Raw genomic sequence first — 27,386 nt, 5'->3', positions numbered from 1 at the left:
GTTACAGAAGGAGGGGCTCAGGTGCCGGCCCTGTTTGGAAGGTGAGGCCTGCTAGAGCCCCCGATGGCTGGGTATGGGTATGAGAGAACAAGGGGAGTCAAGGGGGAACCCACCGTTTTCACATGAGCAGCCAGAAGCGCAGAGCTGCCGTTTCTGAGACGACCAGACGTCTAGGTGGAAAAAGGCCAGAGGCAGTTAGTGTGTGAGCCGTCTTCTCCTAGTCCCCGACCTCCACCTGCAGCCTCCACGTCTCCTGGAGCTCTGACCTCTGTGCTCACCCAAGGCCTGCTGCCTTTCCTCAGCTGCCTTTCAGGCCTCTCCTGGGCACAGGTCACTTAGCTGCCCCTCCCCACCTCACCGTTGGGCTGTTCCTCCAGCCGGAGCCTCAGTGTCCATCTGAGCGTGTCTTCATCGTCCCCATGTCTGGTCTATCAGCACATCCCCACAATGTACTGCATAAAGAACTCTTGGGGTAGCTTCCTTGCTGGTTTCCCTGTGTCCTTTCTGGCTTCTCCACACCGTGTAGCCAAAGTGACCTTTTCAAAGTATGCATAGCAGGTGTTATTCTTATGCTCAACCCAGGTCACCACTGCCACCAGGGGCTTCTGTTGTCCTTCCCACGGTGAAGGTGGCTGGCCTGTGTCTCCATCCCGATGCCGCTGCCCCTGGCCGGTTCCCTGCCAGCCAGCCAGCCAGCCCACCGCCTTTCAGTCCCTCAACCAGGCCATGTTCTTTCCCCCCTCAGGGCCTCAGGCCTGCTCTGCTGCTCCCTCTGCCTGGATCCCCTATGGGTGGTTTCTTCTCTTCCCTCCGGTCTCAACTTTAGTACCACCTCCTCAGGGAAGCCCTCCCTGATGACCCAGGAAGGATTACATCCCCCAGCTATTCTCTCTCATAACACCTCTCCATGGTTTTGTAATTCTGAATTTATTAATTGATGATTTTATTAACATCTCCCCCGCCCCCAACGGTAGACTCCAGAGTGCATTCTGCTCACCCCGTATCATTCCAGGGCCTGGGCCTGCTACATGAGAGAAACTTGATAAATACGTGTTGAGTGAATGCACACACAGTGTGCCACCACTCCCCTTGGATATTAGTAAATATGAGTGAGTTGTTGAATGGATGGATGGAATCCCTCAGAGTTGGCTAGAAAATGAAAGGCCGTTTTTTCCCCCTTCTTGAGTTGGCAAAACTACTTTCCCGTGTTTTTTGATGTCCTAGATGGGATCTTACGTTCTTAAAGGATACCCTGTAAATGTGGGCTTGGCGATAGGTCCGTGTGGGCGATGCTGTCTGCGTGCACCCAGGAGAGCCCACGGTAGTGCCATGCCACCCTGTCCCCAGCTTTATCGGTTTCACAGTTTCCTGTCTGGGCCCTTGAAATCTTGATTTGCACAGTTATTTGTCTTTCTGCTATTCCCGGTGCCCTCTTAAGGCATTCTTTATCATTTTGGTCCTAAGAACACAAGCCCCGTTGAAAAGAGAACATGCCTGTGACAAAGCCTGCTTACAGATGGGCTTGATGGTGGGGGTGGGGGCTGGCAGGGTGGCACAAGGCCCTGAGCCCTCTGTCACAGGAAGTGTCATAAACCCAAGGATCCCGCTCAAGCCCCGGCCAGTCTGGAGTCTCAGCTCCGTGCTTTGCCAGGTGTGTTTTTGCCACGGGGGGCATTTCTCTTCCAGAATCAGATGCAGCCATTCTCTTCCAATGGGCTGGGTGTGTAACTGGGTCTGCCATAAGCAGCATTTTCAGCCACCCTCTGTGCTAGGCACTGAGGATGCAGCAGTAGGAACATGGCCCCTGGCTTCAGGATTTAAAAGGCAAAAAAAATGTGACAGGCAAAAATGAAGAAATCTGGCTGTGCCAGATGTTGGAGAAAACCTATATCCATCGAGAGTCTCCAGCCTGTGGTGGAAGTGTACATTGATACTTTATCTAGGAGACACGAGCAGTCGCCCCTGACCCAGCAGTGCTGGTCCAGGGCCCGTGTCTTCCAGAACCCCTCCTAGCACTGTGCACCAGGCAGGACTCCTGTGTGAGAGGGCATTCACTGCATCCTCTTCCCGCGAAAACCTGGAAACGACCCATGTGCGCACCAATAGGAGAGTGAATGGGGGTCGGTGCGTGCCTTGTGCCAGACGGCATCAGCAACAAATGAACTGCAGGTGTAGGCAGCACGGACACGAACTCCGAAGTTCAAAAACTCAGAAAACAAAGCAAAGTATTGATTAGGCATATGTACTACATATGTAGTGAGTCTCTGCTCAATCATGTACACACACATATATATATAAAGAAAGGAATGCCACACACCAAATTCAAGAGAATGGTTGCCTCCAGCTGGTGGGCAAGGCAGGAGAGCTAGGTGGGGGAGGAGCACAGAAGGAGATGGAACTTTCTGGTAATGTTGTAGTTCTCAGAGTGCACGATGGGGCCACAGGTATTTACTATATTGTCATTTAAGTCAGTAGATACACAGAGTCACAGACTGGCAGAGCCATGAGGCAACAATGACAGCTCAGTGCATCTGGTTCAGAGCAACCCAGGGAGAATAGCCAGTTCAGTCTGGAGCAGGCAGGGATGCCATGCCAGGAGGTACCCTGAGAGCCAGAGTTTCGGGATGAATGGGAATTTCAGGTGGAGGAAGTCCTGGGGAGAAGGAGCCTCACGGGCAAAACGCAGAGGCATACAGGGCCCTGCGTTCTGTATGTAGGGAATGGGGTTCTGTATGTAGGGAATTCCTCAAGCTTGCCCTGGTTGGGGCTTGAGGTGCTGGAAGAATATGGGGCAGGAAGAGAGCTGCCGAGGCAGGCCGCGTTGCAGGAGGCTCCAGGGAAGGCCATGCGGGAAAGCCAGGCAAGCCGAAGTCCTTGGTGGGGCAGCACAGGGGGCGTCAGGAGGTGCAGGAGCCCCTATCCACCCTGAGCAGCTCACCTGATGGGGGGCGGCAGCCAGGGGGCCGATCCTCCCGTAGAATTTCAGTTGACCGAAGGATCGTCCTGCTCACCACAGCTACGCCCAAGAGGTTTGAAAGCAGTGGTGCAGAGCAGGGGAGCCCGTATAGAGGTTGGTGCCAAAGAATTGCATCATCCAACATGTGTTTGAGAAAGGCGGCCTGGAGAAGGGAGTGGGGTGGGGTGGGGGCCAAAGGACAGCTCACCAGGCGGCCACGGGCCTCAGGGGAAGAGTTGCGATTCGGGGCCTGGCTCTCTGGGCAGACGCTTAGTGTAAGATAATATTCTCCAGTTACTCTGAGATGCATTCCTGAAAATCTTAGTTTCCCGTCGCCCTTGTAGACCATTTTAGAGGTGTTTTATGTTTCTCTTTGATTGATCTTGGCTGTGGCTTTTGACACCGCACTTCTCACTTTCTCTGCTCCCTGACCTCGCGGTTAGGTAGTTAATGATCTTTAAACAAACACTTGAGTATTATGGCTCTCCAGGAAAGGGCCTGGCCTCCTGCGCCCGGTATCAGCTCAGCATTCTCCCTTTATCCAGGGAAAAAGAGAGTGTTCCACATACCCAGGCTTTGTAGATGGGGATGCTTGAGACCTAAAGGCCAGTGTCTTTAATTTAACAAGTTTTGATGGCAGGTTTTCTGAAATCTATTACCCATCTTTTTGCTGCACTAAGCAGAAATCCCTGAATGTGATTTCATCTCCTCTCTGACAGTGGCTCTTAGTAGGAATGTCCATTGATTTCATGAACGTTTATTAGAGCCTCTCCTATGTCTGTTCCTGATTTACAAACTGTGGGTGCAGAGATCTGCCCAGTGTAGTAGTTAGTGTGATGGTTTCCAAACAGAGATAAGATCAGGTTACTCCTTTGCCTAAACTCCTCGGTGACTTCCGGCCTGCCCGGCCTCCCCTCCCTGTCCTCCCTGCCCTCCCTGCTACAGCCCTCCTGCCTCTTTGTTTATTTCTCAGACTCACGGAACCCCTGTCCCAGCCTGTACATTCATCAGCTCCTCTGTGCAGAACTATCTTTTCCTGGACCTTCACACAATTTCTTATAATCAGGTGATAGCTCAGACATCACCTGTACAGAAGTCTTCCCTGACCACCGCTCCAAAAAGCCAGACCTTTCCCCAACCCTGGGCCTTCTCTAGATGTTATATATGAACACATATTATACGTAATGTGGCGTACTATGTGTAATATGTATAGTATAGTATTATATATACCATATATATTTAATATGGTATACTACATGTACTATATTATATGCCATATGCTATGTATGTACATATGTAATTATGTTATATACATATGTAATTATTGTTATATTTACACATAAGATTTGTATGTTAATTCTGTCAATATAGACTTAGTTCATTTGATGTGTTTATAGTTTGGTTGTTGTTTCTCACTCTATTCATACCCCTAGAACGGTCTCTGGCACACTGCGGTCCCCCAGGGACTGTGTGTCCAGGGAGTGAGGAGTGGCCTGCCCTGGAGAAGCCCACAGGCTAGCAGGCAGGCTGGTGCAGAGTGGGCCCTGACTGCAGAGAAGTCTGTGTATGACTCAGAGGGGCTGGGGTAGCACCGGAGAGGGACAGATCCTGCCCGCTGGGGGTCAGGGCAGACTTTCCAGAGCAGTGGTGTTTGGCCCAGGTTTTCGAGGATAGGTGGTCATGGCTTAGCAGGCTGAGGACCTGGGGGGAGGGGGGGGCGTTCTGCATGCAGTGGTGAGCCTGTACAGAGGGCTCAAGGCAAGAAAGTGCTGGAATGGAGCCTGGGGCAGAGCGGGGACTCAAACGACGGAGGGAGCTACAGTAGCACAGGACTTGGCTGCTGTGCCTACCCCCCACATGCTGGACTAGTGTGCTGTGTGGACCCGGGCCCCATGTTTGCAGGGTGGAGCTTGCTGTGGCCAAGGGGAATCTGACCGCCCCAGTGCTCCCCTAGGCTGGCATGCCAGGTGCCAGGTGCCAGGTGAGTGTTGGCAGCTCTGGGACAGGGACTTCTCCAGCTGGAGCCCCTCCCTCTTGCCTCAAGGCTCTTTGTTTCATGAGCTTTCTCTTTTGCTACACCAGGTGGTGAAGAAGGTGAAGTCCATGCAGATGTTTCACATGCCCGTCTCATCAGCTATGCAGGGAGACCGACTGGGCATCTGTGTCACCCAGTTTGACCCCAAGCTGCTGGAGCGTGGCCTGGTGTGTGCCCCTGAGTCCCTGCACACTGTCCATGCAGCCCTCATCTCTGTGGAGAAGATCCCGTACTTCCGGGGGCCCCTGCAGACCAAGGCCAAGTTCCACATCACAGTGGGCCATGAGACGGTGATGGGCCGCTTGATGTTCTTCAGCCCTGCCCCTGATAGCTTTGACCATGAGCCTGTGCTAGACTCCTTCGACTTCTCTCGAGAATACCTCTTCCAGGAGCAGTACCTAAGCAAGGATTTGGCACCAGAGGTGACAGACAGTGGCGAGGCTGACAAGAAGACGGGCCAGGCCACGGGAGGCCACTGTCCTCGGCAGCAGTGGGCCCTCGTGGAGTTTGAGAAGCCTGTCACCTGTCCTCGGCTGTGCCTGGTGATCGGCTCAAGGCTAGATGCAGACATTCATGCCAACACGTGCCGGCTGGCTTTCCACGGCATCTTGCTCCACGGGCTGGAGGACAAGGACTATTCCGAGAGTTTCTTGCCCAGGCTGAAAGTATATAAGCTCAAGCATAAGCATGGCCTCGTGGAGCGGGTAAGTAGTCCGTCTGCCCATCACCCTTCCTTGTCAGGCTCGGATGGCCAGGATGGGCATGGTTGGGGTCCGTAATGAGAAGCAGGAAGACCTTAGCAGCCTTCTGGTCCCAACTTCTGAGGTTTTTGAACAAGGAAGCTGAGGCCCCGTGTGGTCAAGTGGCCTGGGTTCTCTCTGCCCGTGGTCATAGAGCCGGGGCCTGAACTCAGGTCGGCAAGCTCCACCTCACCTGCCCCCAACCAGCCACCCCTACCCTCTGCTTTGGCAGAGGAGGGCAGGGCAGCCCTGGCCCTCACTCAGTCCGGGTCCGGACAGCAGCACTTCAGCTGGACCAGAAGCCAGTGTATCAGTGGCCTCCCTGAACTTCAGATAGGGTGCTGGGCCCTGCCCCTGACAGCCTGATGACCAGGCCCTGGCTCTCGTGGGCTCAGTGGGGGCTGAGCCTCCATCAGGCAGAGTGGCTGCTGGGTCTGCCCCAAGCCAATCGTATCAAAGGAGAGAGCACGGCTGGTCAGTGCAGGGCAGGCCTGGCCAAGCATGTCCTCAGCCTGTGGGGTTGGGGAAGGGGGGGCCAGAGGGCAAGAGGTGGAAAGGTACAGGAAGGTGACAAGGCAGGAGGCCCCGGGCTGCTGGCTTCCTGGGGTCCCTGTCACCGTCACTGGAGGCAGGTCTTTAGATGTGGGTGAACCAGTATGGTTCCCAGACCTTTCATGAGGGTGGCCTAGAGCCTGAAAGGGTTCAAAATCCTCGGATTACCTCCTGTCAGGTGGGCCCTGCCCACCCACTTTGTCTGTCCCTGTAGGTCTCACTGGGAATCCCTGACTCCTGGGCCTTGAAGACATGGGTGAAGAATGTCTAAACCTTGCTCCCTGGATGTGCGCCCCTGTGGGGCAGGGGTGGCTGTGGGTGGTCCTGGGACTTGTCTCTGAGCCAGGTGAGCGTGGTGGTGATAAGACCCCAGTGTTGGGGACTTAGCCTCCAGTGGGGTCTACCCTCTGAGGCTCTCAGCAGGCCTGCAGTTCTATTTCTTAGCAAGATGAGGGTCACCCCTCCTGGTGCAGCCCTGCCCACGTCAGCTTAGGCTCCAGCATGGTGTCTGATCCTTACCAAGCCGGCACTCAGGAGAAAGTGTCAGGGCCTTGGGCACCGGACAGTGTTGGGGTTCCATTGCCACCTGTCTCTTTCCCTTCTTTCGGATCCCCAGATCTTCCAGATCTCTTTCTCCTCTGGCACTCTCTGTCACAGTGGAAACCCCCACTCCCCTCCTCCCTGTCTTGGGTTTCTTCCTGGTGGTCAGGCCCTGTATCTAGACCTGCCCTCTGACCTCAGCCCCTTCTTCTCCTGCCTGTATCGAGACCTGCCCTCTGATGAGGGAATCAGTAGAAGCTTCTTACTTACCTGCTCATATCAGTCTGAAACTCGGGATCCTCAGCTTTGTTAACTCAGGGCTCCCACTTCAAGGCCAGCCTTGCCCACTCTGCCAGGCAGGTGTGGTCACCCTGCGTTGCTGCCCTGTGTGGGTCTGGGAGCTGGAGCCGTGTTGCATCCCCCTCTGCTGTTCTCTGGACAGGGCCTGTCCCTCTGTGGATGTTGGTTTCCTCATCTGTACAGTGGCAGCTTGAACTCCAGGGCCACCAGGAGGGGTCAAGGACCAACCGTGGGGCCACTCAAGGGCTCTATCAGCCCTGGGCCAGCCCTGCGATGCTGATTGAAGACAAAGGTGATAAAGTGCACGTCGCTCATTTGTCCAGCTTTGTTTATTAGCAGTATTATGAAGTGTAATTATTCTCTGGGGAAGTATCTGCCATGGAGTAATGCCCCACTTGGCGAGCTCACAGGTCTAATTGCCCACAGAGGCCCATTGGTGGGGGAGGAGCTGTTTCTTCCTTTGAGAATGAGGCGTGTGGGCTTGGACATATTATCAAATGACTCTTGCCTCCTAAGGGCAGTGGGGAGGACCCAGGAGGCAAGTTGACCCAGGCCCTGCCACCAACCTGGGGCATCCCTGGGGCCATCAACCCTTTCCTGCTCAATCCATGGAGGCCAGAAGTGAAGGCACAAGAGCCCTAGACTTGCAGTCAGCAGATCCCACAAAGATACCCTAAGTGGAAAGGCTCCCTCCAACCAGGGCTGGCTTCAGGTGGGGCTGTAGATGTGTGTGGAGGGGTCCTGAGACCAGGCTCCTGCAAGGAAGTAAGGGAACAGGCACCCAGGTTCCCCCTACCAGCCCCTTAAGGCTCTGGCTGAGTGGACACCTGTCCTGATGCTGGGGACCTCTGTGCCACAGGTTCCCTTCTGGGCGCAGGAATACACCCGCCCCCTGCTTTCCTCCACATTATCCCTTCTCTATTTATGCAGCACCTATTGTGTGCCATTACTAGCTGCATACATTATTTTAAATCCTTATAAAAATCCAAGGAGGAAGTTATTACTTTTCCTATATGTACTTTTTCAAAAAAGTATTAAATAGGTCACTTTCTTCCTCCTAAAATTATATGTAACTAATTGAGAAAAGTAATATGTGCGCACGATGAAACATAATTCAAACAAAACAAAAAGTTACTCGAAAAAACATTTTCTTCCTACTCTGAATTCAGGCCACCAGGGTGCCTCTACAAAGGCAGTCGCACTAGAAGCTAGCTCAAGAGAGGTGAAGTGACCTGCCCAAGGTCACAGGATGGTAAAGTCAGGATTGGATCCCAGCCCTTACCGGCCTCCACGTCCTTACCTTTCCAGCATGTCAGGTCGATTCTTGTCCAGTGAGTTGAGAGGCTTGGGTGCTCTTAAGAAACTGGAGCCTCCTTGGTGGGAGACTTTCCTTCCTTGTAAGGTTGGTAAGGCATTGACCTTGGGAGTCACACGGACTGTGCTCAAACCCTGGCTATGCCACGTAACCACTGTATGCCTTGTGCAGCCATTTTCTTTTACCATCCTCACTCATTTGTGGAGCAAGCAGTTTTCCTCTCAGGGTCATTTTGAAAGAGCCACAATAGCGTGTGGCTTCATATGCGAGAGTTGAGTCCAGCTCAGGGGAAGGAGGAAGATTTCCTCGTGTAGCTAACCAGCAGGCCTGGTTTATTCCAAGAGGCGACCCTGTTTGCTTTGAGCAGGACTCAGAGTGTACAGAGATTTTTCAGATAGCTTGGCTGGCCACAGCCTTTGCCTTGCAGCAGACCCGTCAGATGCGCAGGCCTGGGCTTCAGTCCCAGCCTGACCACCTCCTAGTGTGGAAACATGGGCTGGTCATGAGACTTCCCTGTGTCCGGAGAATTTCACAGCACTGCACCATGGGGTGAGATGTAGGTGAGCTGGGGGAGTGCATGAAGGTTCCGAGATCAGTGCTTGGCTCCTACTCTGTGTTTGCTGTTTTATTGTTATTAGTTTAGCCCTTAAAGTCCCAGAATGATATTCCAATCCTTTCCCCAGGACTTCTGTTCCTCTCTGAAGCACAGAGACCTCCCTCCCTCCGCCGCCCCGGTCCCTGTCAGGAGGCAGCCAGGACTGCTGGAAGTGGCATGTTTGGGGAGGAAACTAAGAGCCAAGCTGGCTGCTGGATGTGGTTGACAAGGGCAGGGAGTACCCAGTGCTGATCTTTTCCCAGCTGTGCTTGCCTGCCTCTGAAGAATTCCTAGACACATCACAGCTATCACCCGTCCCTAGGCATATCTCCGTTCAAAGACATCTCCAGGAAGCCAAGCCATCTTGAAGAGATTAAATCCAGTCTCCTGGGCAGATTCTTCACCACCGTGGTGAACCAATTCCTAGCCCTTGCTCCATGATGCTGGGCAAACTCATTGTGTCTACTCTGCAAAACCCAATCAGCTTTCTGGGAGCTCGACTTGGGCCTCTGAGACCTCCTCCGTTTACAACCAAGGAAGGCCCAGCCCTCTATAGATGTGTGTTGAATAAACGTTTTCCACCTGGACAGACTTAAGGCATACAGTCTGGGCTCATTGCCTAAAACACGCTCTTCATTCATATATTCGGATGTTTCCTCAGCTCCTGCGTATGCCGCGCACTGCGGGTACAGCAAGACAGAGTGCTTGTTCTCATGGGAGAGACTTGACAAGGAACAGTACCTTAGATGCCTTCAGGTAGTAGTAAGTTCTAGAAAGAAAGTGACAGAGTGAAGTAAATACACAATGCTGCGGACAGTGCATGGCCCATACAGGGGCCAGCCGTCTGCCCTCCCCAGGTTTTCTCTTCCTTCTGTGCTCTGCTTCACTTGCTCACATCGAAGGATGGGTCAGGCTCCCTTGTAGATGTGGCCGCACTCATTGCTGTTGTTTTGAGTGTCTGTGGCCTGTAGGACACAACCAAGCAACTGGTCTTGCCCCAAATCTAATCATCTTCAATAAGCTTGTTTTCTCTGGATACTTTTTTTTAGTTGCTGCAATCAAACACAATTTAATTAACTTACCACCAGTAAATGGCTTTCCTTTGCTTGGCTAACAAATGAGCCACTTGGAAACTTACTTTGATTATAGCTTTATATCCTCTCTCTCTCTCTCTCTCTGTCTCTCTGTCTCTGTCTCTCTCTCTCTCTCTGTTGCTGTTTCGTGAAGAAATTCTGCCGTGATGAGATGTACTGCTTGAAATCATCTCATTTTCTTTTTCTGTGAGCTGGGAATATTCTGATGTCAGTGTATGCTGTATTTTATTAACACAGCCAGTAACAAACACAGAGCTTTGCCATGTGATTTGAGAAAATAATAATCCACACCTCACTGAGCATTGTTGAAAGTGTGACATTTGAAGTCCACTTGTCCTGTTTTGACATGGCGCCTATGCACTGGTTAATAAAAATGAATAAATAAAACATGTAGCCAGGTGAGACGCTGTGGAGCCATCCCAGAGTTCCTGCACCCAGCAGCTCCTAGGTTTCTGTCACAACTGCTCAACTCTGCCACTGTGGCACAAAAGCAGCGGGACCAAGGTAGGAACAAGTAGGTGTGGTGAGAGGCCAGTAAAAGTTTATTTAGGGACACTGAAATTTACTTCTTATAGTTTTCATATGTCATGAAATGTTCTTCTTTTGATGTTTTTCAATCCATTAGAAAACAGAAAAAACATTCTTAGCTTGAAGACCGTACAAAAACAGATACTGGGCAGAATTTGGGCCTCTAGCTATCTGTTCACACTTGGTCTAAATGGTAAATATGACTCTTGAAACAGATTGAGCATCCTGCAAGGAAAATCTAATCACCATCTACAACCACAAGTACTCTACTCTCTCTGCATTCCTCAGGAATTAGGTCCTAGGAAGGGAGTTCAGGTTACTAGAAACACTCCTGAGGTCTCACCTGAAGGGGAGAGGAAGGGAAGTGAAGGTGTTCTAAAGGCCTAGCCTTTCTCAGGGGAGGGCTTGGGGAAAGGAATTAGAGTATATGGTGGTGAGGGAGATGCTTAGTGTCCTGTTTTCAGGTAAAAGTATAGAAATATGTGTAAGATTATAAGCACAGAGAAAGGGGAAGAAGCTATGAATGGACCAGGAAAGTGTAGCACTTCCACACACACAAAGGAAAATCTGAAATGAATTTGATTAAACCAACAAAAATGAAGGAAACAAAAACATTGTTCATAAATAATGACAAAAACAGGAGGAATAAGAGTGTTAGTCATTACACTAAACGTGAATGGCCAAATTCTCCTCTGTAGTACAGAGTATGATAGATTGGATTAAAACACAAAACCCAGTAATATGCTATTTATAGGAAACATGCAATGGTAAACAAAGGTTAGGAATAAAAGGACGGATAGAGAAATGTCAGGAGACTGTGAACAAAAAGAAAGTATGAGTGGTAATGCTAATTTCAGACAAGCTAGAATTTAAGACAAAAATACTTACCAAGATAAAGAGAGATACCATGTAATGATAAAGGCATGGTTACAAACTTGCACCTGCCAAACATATAAAAACAAAATCTGTTAGAAATTCAAGGAGAACTTGGTTAAAAAAAAAAAAAAGGAGTGATAATTATAGTGGGGCACATTAGAATGCGGGTTCCAGAATTGGACAGGCCCGCTAAACAACAGGTAAAGAAGGACACAGAGGTGTAACACAATTCCTACACTTGATTTCTAAATAGATAAAAACCCTTATATCTCTCAGACAGAGAAAATACCCTTTCTCCTTTTTTCTGTGGAACATTTACAAAACTGGGCATTCAGCAACAGTCATTCAAAAAATATTTGTGGAACACTTACCCTGTGCTGTTTTCAGGGCTGGGGGTATAACGGTAAATAAGAGCCAAATCCCTGTGCTTGTGGGCCTTAGATTCTAGTTGTACCTGTGGCCACAGAGAAAACGGTAGTAGATTTTCAAAAGTAGAAATCATGAACCATTAAAAGTAGAAATGAAGAATGGATATAGATACATAGATATATGTTGTGTGTGTGTGCTCATTTGTTTATTCTTTCATACATTTGCTGCTTGGAAATTGGCAAGCAGTAGGTTGCTGTTCATTTGGTTAAGGCTGTTTCCCATACTGTTCTACAATGTAGAATCCCTTAGTAATCACTTTGTTCTTTTTCAGGTTTTTTTGGTTTTTGGTTTTTGGGTGTGTGTGTGTGTGTGTGTGTGTGTGTGTGTGTGTGTGTGTTTGTTTTTTGTTTTGTTTTGGGTTTTTTTTTGGTCCCTTGATTACATCGCAAAGAAAGTCCTAGATTCCTTTGAAGGTGACTTTAACACCCATCTCTTACATGCTGATCTGCTTTTTGAACAAGCAGAAAACAGGGCCAAGATAGATCCTTCCAGTATCAACAGTCTGTGACTAGGATCCAATTCATTTTTTAAATTGTATTTACTTTACCATCAGGTTCCTATTTATGGCGACTCTCATTTTCTCTCTAGGGTACCATGTGAAGTTTCTCTTTTAAGCGTCGGTATTTAAAGAAAACGGTTAGGTAAAGAATCTTTCTTTGCAGGTGTGCAAAGATCTGGTGAAAGTAAAGGGTGGTGTTTCTAAGCTGGGATGGAGCTCCTGGGCCATGCTCCAGAGGTCCCTGTATCCCAGCCATGTGTGGATTTAAACCAGCTGCTCCTCTCTTAGTGAGCCAGGCTGAGTGTCACAGGCAACATGGCCTTTGTATGGAGGAGACATGTGCCTGGTCAGAGGGCCTACAGAGGGCCACAGGAAGCAGGAGAGGGGCAAGGACTCTGCTAAGGTGGGAGGAGGTGGTCTTGTACGGGAAAAGTACAAAGAGTTAATGACCTTTGAGCTGTGCCTTGTGACCGGTCAGACTGGGAGGTGGAGGTCCCAGAGCCAGGCACTGTTTCTACAGAGGCACGGAAACAGGGCCCTCTGGCCCAGGGTGCCTGGCAGCTGGAGGACAGAAGGCAGCTCCAAGGTGTATGTGGACCAACCACCAAAGCCACCAGCAGGTTGGGGCCTGGGGGAGGCTGAGGCTTCATTCAGATTGTGCTGGAGAAATCCTTTGAGTGGGGCCAGCCAGGGCAGCCTACAGACGGGTGTCCACATGAGGTCCCCAACCTTGTCTCCTGTCACCGAGCCTGCATTCCCAGATCCTGGGCACCCCAGGTTGAGTCGAGTAGTCTGGCCTGACGGAAGCCACTTACTCTCTGGGGCCCTGTTTCCTCATTTGTAACAATTGCATGGGAAAAGGTGGGGCCACCGAGGGCTCAGTGCCGAGGACGCGGAGTGCTGTGCACTTGGCCTGCCCTGCCATGGTCCACTTCACACCTCCGACTGCTGCCGCACCCCAGGGGCCCTCCTCTCCTCCCTCTCTGCCCTAGAAGCCTGTGCACCTCCGCCCACATCACTCTCTGAGAAACTAAGGTGGTCCTGCCACTGCCTACTCAGAAATCTCTTTGGGCCCACCTTACACCTTAGCTACCCCGGCTGGGATCCCAGGACGTGGCAGGTCGGGGAAGCAGCCACACAGGACCGAGAGGGTGCCTCCTTGAGACCAGGACTAGAGGAGAGGAGGGAGGAGAACCAAGTATGGCAATGTCTGCGGGCTGAGGCCTTGAGGGCCCAGGGACCTTGGGCTCCAGCCAAGTCCCCAGGGGATGCTGAACGGCCCTGAGTGGGTGTGAAACTTTGGGGGAGTCTCTTCCCCTCAGCACCCTTCCTGGAAAAATAGGGGCTATCCTCCCTACTCCATGGGCTGGTGGAAGGCGGGGAGACGAGTACATATAAAATGCCGAGTGCTGTTCATGGCACACTAGGCCATCGTTAAGCAGTGGCTCTCCTTGTTGCTATTTGGACTTTCCTCAGGCACAGATGCCTGGGTTCCCAACTCGGATGGTGGCGAGATGCTGACACCCGCACCTTTTCTGTGGTGGGATCAGGCCATGCATGCCGACTACCCTGGCTCTGGCACCCTGGCGCTGGATGGGGAAGGCCTTAGGGCTGGGCCAAGGAGCCTGCGGCATCAGCCCAACCAAGTGTAAACACACAGATGCCACCAGGGGCACTGGCTGGCTTTGAAGTCTAAAGTGCTGCTGCCTCCTGGCTCTTGGCTCACCCCACGGTACTGCTGATGGCTTGTTCAATGTGCCCAGGGCACTGGAGAGTGTGCTGGCTGGGGTGCCGGCCAGCCCAGGCTCCCTGCAGTCCTTCTTGACCCGCCCTCGGAGGAAGCGGTGCTGTGATCCACCTGGTCCCTTGGCCCACTCTGCTAACCCTTGCTCCCCTAGGCCCCTGTCCAGCAGGCTGAAGACTGTATTGGCTCCCAGGCCACTCAAGAGAACAGAGGTTCCCCCTGAACCAGAGGTCAGGAGGGCTCTTTCCTCAGGGAGAAGATCAGATAGTGAAGATCAGCCCTAGTTGTTCTGGCCTTGGCCCTGGCCCAAGCCCTTGGCCTCTCTCCTCCCTTCCAAATGGCAGCATCTGATAGTAGAGAATCTTGCTGGGCTGTTGAGGTGCCTGTGAGCCTCCTCAGATTGAAGATTGCTTTTTTGCTTGAATATAGACACAGGGTCAAGGCAGCTCGACACAGTGGAAAGAGCTGGCACTGGCCTGGCTCAGCTTGGCCATAGACAGGACATTCTCTCCCCACCCCACCCCCGGAACCTGTCTCTTAGGTGAGGAAGCTGTGGTGGAGTTGATGAGGTCACGTGTGCTAAGGGCCAAGGGGGGGCCTGGCACGAAGCAAGTGCTCACTAAAATGTGCGTCTCCTTTTTCCTCCATGAAAATACGGCTGCCTTTAGGAGTGGTGCCTTTGTACCTCCCTATGAGCTGTGGACAGACAGCTTTACCTGCATCAGTGCCTGGGTGATGGAGGACAGAAACAGAGAGGGAGGCTCAGTGGGGGTACAGGGAAGTGGGTGGCAGGGCTTCTACAGATGAGCAAGTGCTCTGCCCAGTGGTGGGCAGGCCCTAGTTCTGAGGAAGCCAGCCCCGCTGGCCCAAGAGGTGGGGCAGAGGCGGGCAGATTCCTCCTTGGGTGGAAGCCCTGGGGGTGCCTGCCCTGGGCCTCCTCACTGGGCCTCTGCAAATCACTTGACAAAAGGAGATGAATTGAAGGCTGCTTTCCTTTCCTGGGTTTGCACCAGGGGACTGCAGTGAGGTTGGTTGTCGCTCACACAATCTTTCAGTCAGAAATCTTGCCTCTTCTCACAACAACTTTGGAGGCAGATAGGTTCACCCTGTTTTCAAAGGGGAGGACACTTAAGGCTCAGAGGAGTGATGTGGTCTGCCCAGGGTCCCACCGTGGCGGGTGGAGGAGTGGCCCTACCCTGGGGGCCACTCCAGGGCCCCCATCTCCCCACCATACCAGGCCATGGCCCTGTACTGGGGAGGAAGAAAAGGCATCTTTTGGGCGAGATGTTTCTTACGCCAAGTAAGGATGGGTGTACCAGAATAGCATCGTCATCTCAGGGACGCTTGGGGAAGTTGTCGATCCTGGTGGCTGTCAAGTGCCCTGGGAGAATTACCACCCCGTGTGAGGGCTGCATTGGGGATCCAGGCAACTTCTGAGTTCATCCCTTGCAGATCCCTTCCCTGGCTCTTGTCCTCAGCGAGGACCTCATTGTGAGGTGGAGGGTAAGAGGGAGAGAACCAGAGTCCTGAGAGCAGCCCCCGGTTAGATAATTCTCCATCTGTGGTCTCTGGATATGTCTTGGTTGTCCTTGCCAACACCAATACCCCTAATCCCCAAAACAGCCCTTTCAGAGGAAGAAACTAAGGGTCAGGGAAGTCCCTTGCCCCAGGTCGTGGGCACAGAGCTGAAAGCAGCAGTCCGGACTCAAACCTTCCCAACCCCTTCTCTTGCCTCAGCCCTCCTCACAGCCAATGGAGCGAGCGACTCGGGTCCCCACTGCACGGCAGGCTGCCCTTCTTTTCTTGGTGCCACTTCTCCAATTTGAATTAGAATAGTCGCTTCGGAACTTGGGCAGTTCCCAAGCCTCATCCTGGGAACTGGGCCCCGAGAGACACACACATGTAATGACATAATTATGTGCACTGGCAGCCAGGTTCCCGCACAGGGGCTGGGGACAGTGGGGCCTTGCCTGGCATGTAAGCAAGGGCCTGGGCTTCCATACGCAACCAGTGAGTGCTCTTTGGGAAGTTACCCTCTGATGACTGACGGCTAATAAACAAAGCGAAGTATTCATGCAAACAGTGAAAGTCCCCACTTCGGGCTAGTGTTGTAACCGTGCTGGCCCAGGTTCAGCATTGTTCCCAAGGAGTAAGTCCCACATGCATTGCCTTTGGTTTGACGTCACGATGATTGATTTCAAAATGAAAAGCCTCCAACTGTCCTCTGAAGATTTTTCCCTGCTGGATGTGCGGGTGTCTAATCTCTGAGGTCTTTCTCCTTTAGCTGGAAGAGTCTATAATTTGGAGACGAGCCAACCACTGGGCACACACACATATTTCAAAGACAGACAGGGCCGAGAAAAGGCATGTTCTCTAGCCCCCCTGCCCTTTAACACCCAGGACAAATGATGACCCCTGGTCTTCCGGAAGCTCCCCAGAGATATCGGCCTCACTGCCTCCAGCAGGAAAGGCTATCGTCCCTCTCTCTAACGAGACTTTTCATGAGATTTCTTACAGCAGACATTTGTGAGTCCCCTCTTACCACGTCTACCCCCAGTAATATCTGGAGAGCTTACATTCTGGGGACACAGAGATGCACTTCGGCCAGCTCCTGCCTTCCCCTACCACCCCTCTTCCAATTGGGGCAGCCAGTGCAGTCAAGCTGCTGTTGGGCCAAGACCCTCACACAGGCTTTGTCCCGGCCTGCTCCCAATGCAGCCTTCTGCCTGGGGCTCAGTGGCCAGCAGGGGGCCATGGAAGAGTGCCGTGGTCTGTCAGCAATGTCTGCTCGCATCTGCATGTGGCAGCCAGTGGGGTGGGGAACACAGGCCCCATACCTGCCCCCCCTGCCTTCCTGTGTATGGTGCAGTGGGGAGGGTCCTGAGGGAGGAAGACACCCTGCCCAGGGAGCGTGGGGGTGGCAGAGGCCAGGCCAGTGCCGACTCTGTGTAAACCTGCCATAGCTCTCTTACCTCACTTTGTGGATGAGCAGCTAAGGCCCGTAGGGGTTAGGCCACGGGCCAGAGGCTCCAAGACCACAAGACCAGGGCTTTGAGCCCAAGCAAGCTGGCTCCAGAGCCCAGGCTCCGGCCCACTGCACGAGCAGAAGCTCAGCCTTCCCTCTGGAATTGGCCCTTCTGTGCAGAGAGTCAAGAGCCATGTTGGACAATAGCATTTGAGTCTGTTCTTAGCTGTTGCTTCTAGCTGAGCACCTCCTCCTCCCATCTTCCCTCTCCTGGTCCCCATCCCCTTAACCTTCTTTCTTCATCTCTTCTGGTCTCCAGTGCGCCCGTGCTCCTAAATGTGGCCTGTATTGGAATTCACCAGAAGGGCAACTGGCCTCTTGGCCTCATAACCAAAGCTAGAGGAAAGTTTACCATCCCTTCAGCCTCATTTTATGGATGAGGAGCCTGGAGAGTTCCTGGAGGGTCAGCAGCTTGCCTCACTGGCCTTCAGTACATTCTGGACCTGGCAGCCTCCACCCCGGGTTGGCCCCAGAGCCGACCAGAAGCACCTCACAGCCACGTAGCCCTCCCTCCCAAGGCACTGAGTCCACTGGGCTGGCAGATCTTCCTTTGACAGGTGCTCAGGCCCCACCTCAGTTCCCGCCTGGAGTGGCCATCTGTCTTTACTCCCTGTCCTTGGGGTCGGCTTCTCCGGTGGCTTGGGGTTTTTAGGAGCTGGGATGGGTAGGGGTGGGGCTACCCTGCTGCCCCAGGATTGAATTTGCTAGCTTGGGCCCAGGCAATCATGGCATGGCTCGGGGGAGCCCAGAGAATGGGGATGCCTGGCCGGGCCCATTCACTGCTGCCAAACGTCCACCTCTTCTGCTCTCATGCCGTGGAGGTGACGGCAGGGAAGGCTGGAAATGTGTGACTTTGGGCCAGTCATTTCACTTTGCTAAATCCCTACGTGGCTTTTTGGAAGAATAACTAATGATGTGGAGGCGTCTCTTCCAGAGCATGGCCAAGGACAGTTTGTGGCTCTCACCTGCTGAGGGTGCTGGGGTCGGGGACAGAGGAGGTGCAGAGGGCTGGATAGTCTGAGGGAGGAGGAGGTTGCTGCCAGCTCCTCTCAATGTCCTGGCAGCTTGTGTCCATAGTGCCAGACTGGGCCATCTTCCAGCTCCTGGAAGGATCCACTCAGGCTGCTGGAAATGATAGTGTGGACCAACGGGGGGGGGGGGGGGGGGGGCGTGGTTTGTCAGCTTTTCTGAGACCACAAGGGGTTCCTGGCAATATGCTGAAGGCCGGCCTCCTCACCCGCACTGCCTGACCCCTACAAGTGGAATTGAAGACACAGAAGTTAGTAGGAGGGACATTACACCTAATCAGTGCTATTATGCCTTCTGGCCAAGCCATAAAACAAGAGAACAGGAATGACCAGGGCCCTGCCTTTGAACTTGAATCCTTTCTAAACTGCCACTCCAGCCCAAGGAGACCACAAGGCAGCAAGCAAGAGGGAGCCCCTCGGGCCCCTCCTCGGAGGGTCAGAAAAAGCCCATTCGCTCCTCACCTTATCCCGGATGCTTAAAAAAATATTGTGGTAATGTAGGTCAGTGAACTGACCGGCACCACACACCGGCAGGATTACAGGGCCCGCCAGCCCGCACGCTGGCCCACTCGGCCAGATGAGAACATAAACAAGAAGTGCCAGGAGCCCTCAGCTTCCCTGGCCCTAGGCTTTTGTTTATGTAGCACTTAAACCAACTTTGGGGTCGTTGCAGTCTGCCATGAAGGCCCCGAAGCTTTTTGAAGTTCCCCTGAAGTTAATAAAATTAGTCTGCCCTCGTTGCGAGGCTTGGGAGGGGGTGGGAGATGGGTCCTCCACTGTGTCTGTGGCATTTAGCTTTTTAAGTTAATATTCTATAACCCAAAGAAAGGAAGAGGCGGGGGAGAAGGCCCAATAAAAAGTCTTGTGAAATGCCTTTTTGCTAATAGGTAGCATGCCTGCCACCCCAGGGCCCTGGTCACCACGAAGCCCCGCCACCAGGCCCGTTGGAGAGCCTGCTGTGCTCCGGTGCGAGGGATGGCCTGTACTGGGGCGGAAGGGGACCTAGGTGCAAGGCGGGGCTGTGGGCTCCCTCTAATGAAACGTACCCCCAGCCGCAAGTCCACGTGAGTGATTTACTTTTGCGCCCAAAGAGCCAAGAGTCCCCTTCTGTCAGCAGTATCTCCCTCCCCACCTGCATATCACGTGCATATTTACTGGGACCTGTCATGGGCCGGGGCCCTGCAGGGCAGAACTCCCAGTCTGTCTCGTGAGGGACACAGACAGGCCAGCTGCCAGTGATGAGACAGAGCGGCCAGGCCTCACGACAGGAGGTTCCTGCCGTGTGGGGAGGCTGTCTGAAGGAAGGCTTGTCCAAACTGAGCCTGGGAGGACTGGGGGAAGTCTGGGGTGGGTACGGTTGAGGGGAGGGGGGAGGGGTGATAGACATGTTCATTATGTTCATCGGCTCGATCGTGGTAATGTTTTCATAGGTGTATACATATCTCTAAAATTATCAGGTTACATACCTAAAATGTGTACGTGCTTTTATAGATCAGTTATGCGTTGATGAAGTGTTAAAAAATGAAAGACCACAGGCAGGACTGAGCACTGCAGACGTACCAACAACCACAGTTAGGTACGTTTAACATTGACTCAGGCATTCGGGGAGCATATAGCAAGGCTTGTTGATGTGCAGAGAACACAGCTGTGGAGAAGAGAGACATGTTTCTGCTCTCATGGACCTGTGTCCCGCTTGGGAGGAAGAAACAAGTAATGGACAGGGGCACCTGGGTGGCTCCGTCAGTTGCGCGTCCACCTCTTGATTCCGGCTCAGGTCATGTTATGGTCAGGATATCGAGCCCCGCGTTAGGCGCTGAGCTGAGCATGAGCCTGCTTGGGATTCTCTGTCTCCCTCTCTCTCTGCCCCTCCCCTGCTTGCTCTCTCACTCTCTCTCTCTCTCAAAATAAATAAACGTTAAACAAACAGCAGATAAAGCTATAGCATAATATCAGGGAGTGATCTGTGCTCCGAAGACAAGAGATAGGACCAGGGTTTACAGAGGAGCAAGGTCCAGGGTGTTGGGAGGACACAGGCACGAAAAGCTTGACTGGGGCCCTTGTAGGCACCAGGGCCCTGCCCAGAGACAGGGACACCCTGTAGCCAGTGAGCCGTCCAGAGGCAATGGGATGGAGGAAAGAATGTAATTACCCTCCACAAGGATATACATGAGCCCCTGGAGGCAGGAGCTTGGATTTGCCCTCGGTGACACACCTGGCACATGGTAGGCTCTCAGTAAATATTTGTAGGAAGAAAGGACGAACATTGTTAGGAATTGGGTGTGAATTTTCTGCCTGGATTGCCTGTTGGGGCCCTGTGGTGCCTTTTATAAGGTGGTTCTCTAGGTAGGTTGTAAGCTCCTGGTGCAAGGACTGTGCCTTTTCTCTGACTGTGTCATTTCTCGCCCAGCCATGGGGCCCAGGACAGGTCTTGGGTCTCAGCTGGCCCTGTCTCATGGGCTAGCAAGGGCCTGGGACCCACCGTCCTGCCCAGAGTGCCCCCGGGGCATCCCGGCGGGCGTCTTCAGCACGGGCTCTGCAAAGGCCCGGCATACTTGACTTTGAACTTCCACCGTGCCACTGGCCCTGGTGACTGCAGTTCCCTCAGATCTCGCCTCTGACTGCCCTGAAGTAGGAATGAAAACCCCTTGCAGACAAGGGTGCCCCGGGGTTCAGTGGGGCCCCCTGATGCCTCTGTTACAGGCTGCGGTGCTCTGAGGCACTTTCTTCTAACAACTGGTGGCCTCTGAGTAGTGCAGGCCGAGCTTAGGACAGGAGGTGGCACTGAGCACCTTCAGTCATGGGGCACACAGAACGGCTAGTCCAGAGTCAGTTCGGCTAACCATCCTGGCTGCCGAACATGATAGGTAGCCCTGCCTCCCAGGCCCTGGGCAGGCTGGGAACAGACTTCTACGTACAGGCCGCTCTGGTGGGTGTGGAGGCAGAGTTCCTGGGAGCCGCGAAGCCTGGGAAAGCATTTGGGGCTGCTGACATCCGCGCACCCTCGCTCCCCGTGTCCTGCAGCTGCCAGGAGCCACCTCCGTTCAGTTCACCCTGTGGTACCCACAAACGGGGCAGAGCCCATGGCAGGCCCGCCCACGGGAGAGCTCTGCCGGGGCTGAGTCCTGAAGGACGAGGAGGAGTTCATGTGTGGGAATGAGATTTGTGAATTATAAAGGGCTGTGCAAGTGGAAATGATTATTCTTATCGTTATTTGTATCCGATTCATCCATCACCGGGGAGAGGAGGAATTCAAGTACCTTTTATCTGGCGCTATGAATCAAATAGAATAGGATATGTTTTTCTAAAAGGGTTTTAGGGTAAATGGGACAGTTTCTGCCTTTCAAAACAATCCATCTGGGGCCCTTGGCCAAATCTTGGTGTCTTGGGCAGAAGTGAGAGGTTTCTGAGGTTGAGGACAGCCCGGCACACGGGGGTCCCCATGAGTCTCGGCCTCAGGAGGAGAACACGTGGAGGCTGCAGGCCCCACTGCTGGCAGCACTCCAGCCTCCATGCTGCTGCCTGGGCTGACACCTGCTCAGACTCAACCCCGGTCCCCAGAAGCACCCAAGCCGGTGCACAGGGCCTGGAGAGCAAGAAGAAGCCTCCCCCATTTGCTCTGTGGCACCTGTGTGGGACCCAGCATGCCGGACGCCAGGTCAAGCACGGGCCCTACTCTGAAGTAGCAGCAAATCTCAAGAAGAAGCTCGTTAGCCCGTTTGAGGTCATCTGGGGGAGGGTCTAGTCTTCAACATGCACACACACACATACACATGTCCCTCTTTCTCTCTTTTACACAGAGGCCTGGCACCTTCCTGGCACAGGCCCTGGAAAGGAGCCAGGAAGGGCAGGGGAGGCCACAGGAGGGGAGAGTGACACTTCAGCCTTCCCCACACTCAGTCCCCTGGGGAGAGGTTCAAGGTGAACACAGCTCTTGCTGAAATCAGGGCTGTACTAGGTCGGCTTTTCATGCACGTGTGTGTCCCTTCTGTGGCCTGGGCCTCCACAAAGAGTGAGGGGACACAGGCTGGGCAGCGCAGGGCCTGGCCACGGCCAGCAGGGAGACAGGGAAGCTGGGGCCTCTCCTGGGGTTGGGGCAAGAGGGCATCACAGAAAAGAGGCGGTGAGGTGTGGTGTAGGTAGATGTGGGCCAGGCCAGGAAGGGGCCCTGAACAGAGTGAGTAAAGCCTTGGCTGAAATGCATATGTGTTTAGCAGGATGGGGTGGCAGAGACCAAGTTCTTGGACACTCCTTGTGGGAGGGGAAACCGGAGAGAGAGTGAGGCAAGTTCTAGAAAACCTTGATGCAGACTCAAGTGTGCATGTCATCCTCTCGACCTGGGGAGTCTGAGCAAGCTTTCATGAGGAGAATGCCGCTAGCCATCATTAGGTGCTTGGAGACAGGCAGGGCACAGTGGCCATGCAGAGGCTGGTACGGGCAGGGAGGTTGTGGGTTCTGAGCTCAGTCTGCCCTGGGAGCTCTGTGACCTGGGACGGATGGCCTAACTCTGCTATGCCTCCAGTTCTACATCTGTGAAGTGGGGAAACAGTGCCTCCCTCCCATTGCTGCCGTGTGCTACGCGTGAGCCACACAAAGCTCTCACGGCCAGCTTGCCGGCTGCCGAAGCTCAGCGGTGGTCAGTGGTGGTGATGAGGGCTGGTTGCCATGTGACTCCAGTGCATTCCTTCGTCGGCGAGACAGATCACCCCAGGGCCGGGTAGGGACAGCGGCAGTCCCAGGCTCCTCCAGCACACACTGATTGTCTCTCCGGGGCCGGGTGTGTGGGGACAGGTGATAGACGACCACAGCGTGATCGGCCGCTCCCTGTTCAAAAAGGAGACCAACATACAGCTCTTCGTGGGCCTCAAGGTGCACCTGTCCACTGGGGAGCTGGGGGTCATCGACAGCGCCTTCGGCCAGAGCGGCAAGTTCAAGATCCACATCCCTGGTGAGTGCAGTCACTTCCTCCCACTGGCAGGCACCGTGCAGGCATGGAGAGACGGCAGAGACGGTGCACAGACAGTGCCCCTTGGCTCAGGATGTTCAGCCTGCCTGAGCTGATACACGGGGCCCAGCCCACTCGGCCTCATGGCCTTTGGTCCCCTGTGGCTGAAGAGCCGGGATGGGTCCTGGAGGGGCTTGGCGTGGAGTTAGCCTCTGGGCAGAGCCAAGGTCAAGGTCTGAGTCTGAGCTCCTGCTCCACCGTTACCATATAGGGGTGACCTTGAATGTATTACCTGGGTTGTCTGTGAAGTATGGTACCAGTACTGACCTGACAGTTGCTTCTAAGGAAAAGTTGGTGAGAGAGACCACCAGGGGTCTGGAACACTGCCCCAGTAGCCAGAATGTGAGTTGCCACCTCCTTTTTTGCCCTGTGGAGACCAGTAGGTGCGGAGGCTCTGTGCAACCTGAGTTGGGGCTTGTCCGTGGCGGGATCAACGGTGTGCATTTGCTCTTGGGAATAGAGCCCTTGGATTTCTTTAGTTCGGCCCTCCATCCTATCACTCCTGTGCGTACCCCACACCCGTGTTCTTGAGGTCCCACTGCACACCAGGCAGGCTGCCACAGTCATGGGAGGGGGTGGGTGGGAATGCACTCAATGAGTATTGACTGTGCCTCACAGAAAAATAAAGGAGGGTGAGGGGGAGAATCACTGTGTGTGCCTCTGGACAGGGCAATTAGGGAAGATCTCTCTGAGGCGAGAACAGTTGAGTAGGGGCCTGACCAAAGGGAAGGAGGGAGCCCCACTGACACCAAGGGAAAGAATGTTCGTGGAGACAGGGGATATGTACGAAGGCCCTGACGTGAGGACTGCTTGTTTGGCACAAGCCGGGAGGTGTGTGGGATGTCACTTTTCTTCCCCAGCAGTACGTTACACCAGTTTTCAGACATGCAACAGAGTTGAAGGATTTTACAGAGAAACCCCGACTTCGCATCAGCATGTTGCTGTACCCTGCATATCTGCAGGGCTCTGAGTTTTATTCTGTGAGGGTTGGAAAGCCACGGGGAGGTTCAGATCAAGTCAGCAACACAATGTTGGTGTAGAGCTTCTTGAGTGACATCTTCAGGTGGGGTGGTGCCCTGGCCAAGTTCCCTGGCAACTCGCCAGGTGAAGTCAGCACCCTCTGCTCTCCTGAGAGCCTGGCCAAGGGCCCTTGCCTCCCTAGTCCTTCCTCGAGCCCAGAGGGTCATGTGTGGGATTTGCCCTCGCATGAGGAAGAGCAGTGGGCACCGGAGGCCTGCTTCCCTGTGGCACTCGGATCTGCTGTTTGCACCCCGAGGTCTCCGTCAAGGTGGGGCTCAGCTCCGTCACGGTTGGACATACTCCCTTGGGGCAGGCAAAGTGACCATGATACCAGGCTTTAAGCTCCTGTCCTGTCCTCTCCACTGCTCCTGGTCATTACCTCAGCCCAACCAGGGTCCACAGTGTCCTGTTCTGGGTTCCAAGAAACACACACAGGGCATGAGCCGGGCAGGCCAAGGTCCAGACCTCACTTCCCAGGGCTTTGGGCCTGTCCCTGTGGGGGCTCACTGGGAAGGAGGGGTACAGGGCACTGGGAGGGCAGGAAGGGAGCTGCCTGGAGTTGGGGGGGGGACCGCATCCCGGAGCACTCACCCCTCCCCCGGTGGCAGGGGCCTGCTGGTCCAGACGAGGGAAGGCCAGCCCCATCTGTTTCCTTTTTTGGGGGGTCATGCTGACCTTCCCCTCAGCCCCCTTCCCCTAACCCAAGGCAAACTCCGAGTTGGGGTGTTCTCAGAACAGGCCAGAGTACAAGAGGAGGCTTGTTTGGGGGCTCTGGGTACTGGGGTGGGAGTACAGGGAGGGAGACACAGTGCCGCGGCTTCAGTCAACTCAAGTTCACATTCCTTTGTTAGATCAGTGTTGCCTTTTTAATAGGTCTGCTTCCTGTTTGTGGCTTTTAAGCTTTTTATTAAATATAACTGGTCAGATTCCTTCATCCCCGCCCCCAACTCCACACCCCCCTCCTGCTTGTCTTTTCCTGCCGATTCCTCCCATGAAGAATTACTTTTAACCTTTTTGAAGTTCATTAATTGTGAAAAACTCTTCAGCGAACCCGAGACACCCAGTGCCAGGTGGAGGAGGAGGGGCGCTGCCGGCTGCAGGCTGGAAGTGCTGGCCGTGGAGGCCCGGGGTCATGGCCCTGCACAGCCCAAGCCTCCCAGAGCTGGAGCAGCCCAGGGCAGCTGTCCCAGCCCACAGGTTGCGGGGGGGCTGAGGTCAAATGTGGCCCATGGCCCTTGGTGCTAGCTCCACAGGGCAACACAGTGGGGGGAGGCCGACTGAAGATCTTTGGGTGTCTTCCCATCAGCCCCTGACCTCCAGGCCCGCCTGCTCCCTGGGGCCTCTGAACTCGGGTGGCAAGGCCAGATCCCGACAGGGCCAAGCAGGTGTTGAAGAGACCAAGTGGCAGGCAAGAGACAGGGTGGTGGGGGCTGTGCCACTCAGGTCTCTTGCTATATGCCCAGTAATCAAATTGTATGTAATTTAATGTTTATGTAAAACTTATGGCTAAAAATTTTAAACTGTCCAAACTAAACAAAACCTACCTTTTGGCTGCATTTGGCCCACGGTGACTTGTAACTCCTACTTGAATTTCAAGACGGACACTTGGTCCTCAAGTTCACAAGCCAAAGGTGAACCCTAATATGGAAATGGTGTTTTACGGAGCCATAGACACCGGCCTCTGAGAAAAGGGTCCTGACACTAGGCCTGTTGCTTCCCCCGGGAAATGCTCCCCAAAATCTGTGGGGCTAGTGAGACAGTCCCATCCTGACACCCAAGGAGCTATCCCAGGTCTTGGAGGGGGCCTCGAGGTCAGAAAGCCCCCCATGTATGTAGCTGCTCCCTTCAAAAAAGTGGCCTCATTGTAAGTCCTGGGAGGCTGAGAGGCCCTGTGAGATGAGCTGGGATCCCACCGGGTCACCTTACTGCAAAGAGAGTAGGTGGAGGGCTTTGCGGGCAGAGATGAGGACCCTGCTGAGGATCCTGTCCGTGCCGTAGTGTCCGTGCTTCCCAGGTGCTGCTTCGGTACCCGGTGTGTCCTCGTGGAGCCAGGCTGGTTGCCTCTGTCTCCACGTAGGCCTCGGGAGCAGAGGGGCAGAGCGCCTTGACCATGGTCTCAGTGGGCAGTCCCTGCCTGCCCCACCAGCCCGAAGACAGGCGCCAGGGCTTTGGAGAGCTGGCGCCACGGGGCCCACACATGGTGGGAGAGACCCTTGTGCTGGGCAGCCTGGCCCAGGCTGCCACGGCCCACCCTGGTGAGTGCTGTCCTGCTGTTCCCACCCTCCACGCCGTACCAGTGTCCCAGCACCAGCTCCGGCTCTGAGAGGCAGCCCGGGGTGGGTGGGGAAGCTGGGACCATAGCTGCTCCCCCCAACCCCATATACCCCACTCTGCAGGGTAAATGACTTCTGCCAGAGAAGAGTCAAGTGAGGGGAGAAAGGCACTGTCCCTCATGACAGCCATGAGCCACTTACTCTAGGGGAGGAGGTAAACATACACACGCAACTTTATCTCCCGAAACAATGCCTCAGACCGGCAATTGCCCAGTAGGTTGATAAGTGTACCTTGGTAGGACGTGGCAAGCTTTTTGGGTGGCCCATCTCCCACAGGGTGCTCCTGGACCCGCCAGTCTGGGGAGGAGTGTGTGTGGTTTGTGCTAGCAGTACGGGCAGGGATGGCCCACAGTACACGTGCAGCTTATGGCCTTGTGACTGCAGAGCCCTGGGCCCCAAGTACTGCCGGTGTGATGTGCATCACTGCCCCTAGTCGGGTGGCCGCACAACTCACGAGTCACAGAGCTCTGAGCAGACACGTGCCTTGGAAAAGCCAGAGCAGCAGTGATTGAGAACCGCAACCACTGGCGGCCACAGCGAGGGCCTTGTCCTCTCCACGGGCCTGCCCTACCTGCCCCGCCGAGACCACCCCGCCTCGTACATGTCAGGAAGTCGACCCGGACTGGGGCAGCCAGGCTCTCCCTCAGTCCCCAAAACAGAGGTCTCAGGTCCTGCTAGTAATTCGCATTTAGGGTCACCGGATTTAGGTGATCTTTGATACCCTTTCAACTATTACTAATCACAACCAAATGGACCCGAGGCAGATGAGAAAAGA

General features: G+C 53.9%; 1 protein-coding gene across 3 annotated transcripts in view; it reads left to right on the top strand.

Moving 5' to 3' along the window:
- Positions 1-27,386, top strand: part of EEFSEC (eukaryotic elongation factor, selenocysteine-tRNA specific) — a 248,753-nt gene that overhangs the window by 178,928 nt on the left and 42,439 nt on the right. For 2 of the 3 annotated variants that reach the window (XM_042912414.1, XM_042912408.1), the window contains exons 5-6: positions 5,039-5,695; positions 23,045-23,201. In XM_042912414.1, the coding sequence (XP_042768348.1) occupies positions 5,039-5,695; positions 23,045-23,201 (814 nt within the window). The remainder of the gene's footprint in view (positions 1-5,038; positions 5,696-23,044; positions 23,202-27,386) is intronic. The other variant, XM_042912425.1, reaches the window with a different exon arrangement.

The sequence above is a fragment of the Panthera leo genome, chromosome A2, assembly GCF_018350215.1.
Source record: "Panthera leo isolate Ple1 chromosome A2, P.leo_Ple1_pat1.1, whole genome shotgun sequence".
Lineage (NCBI taxonomy): Eukaryota > Metazoa > Chordata > Mammalia > Carnivora > Felidae > Panthera > Panthera leo.
This window is presented reverse-complemented; position numbering and strand designations above follow the sequence as displayed.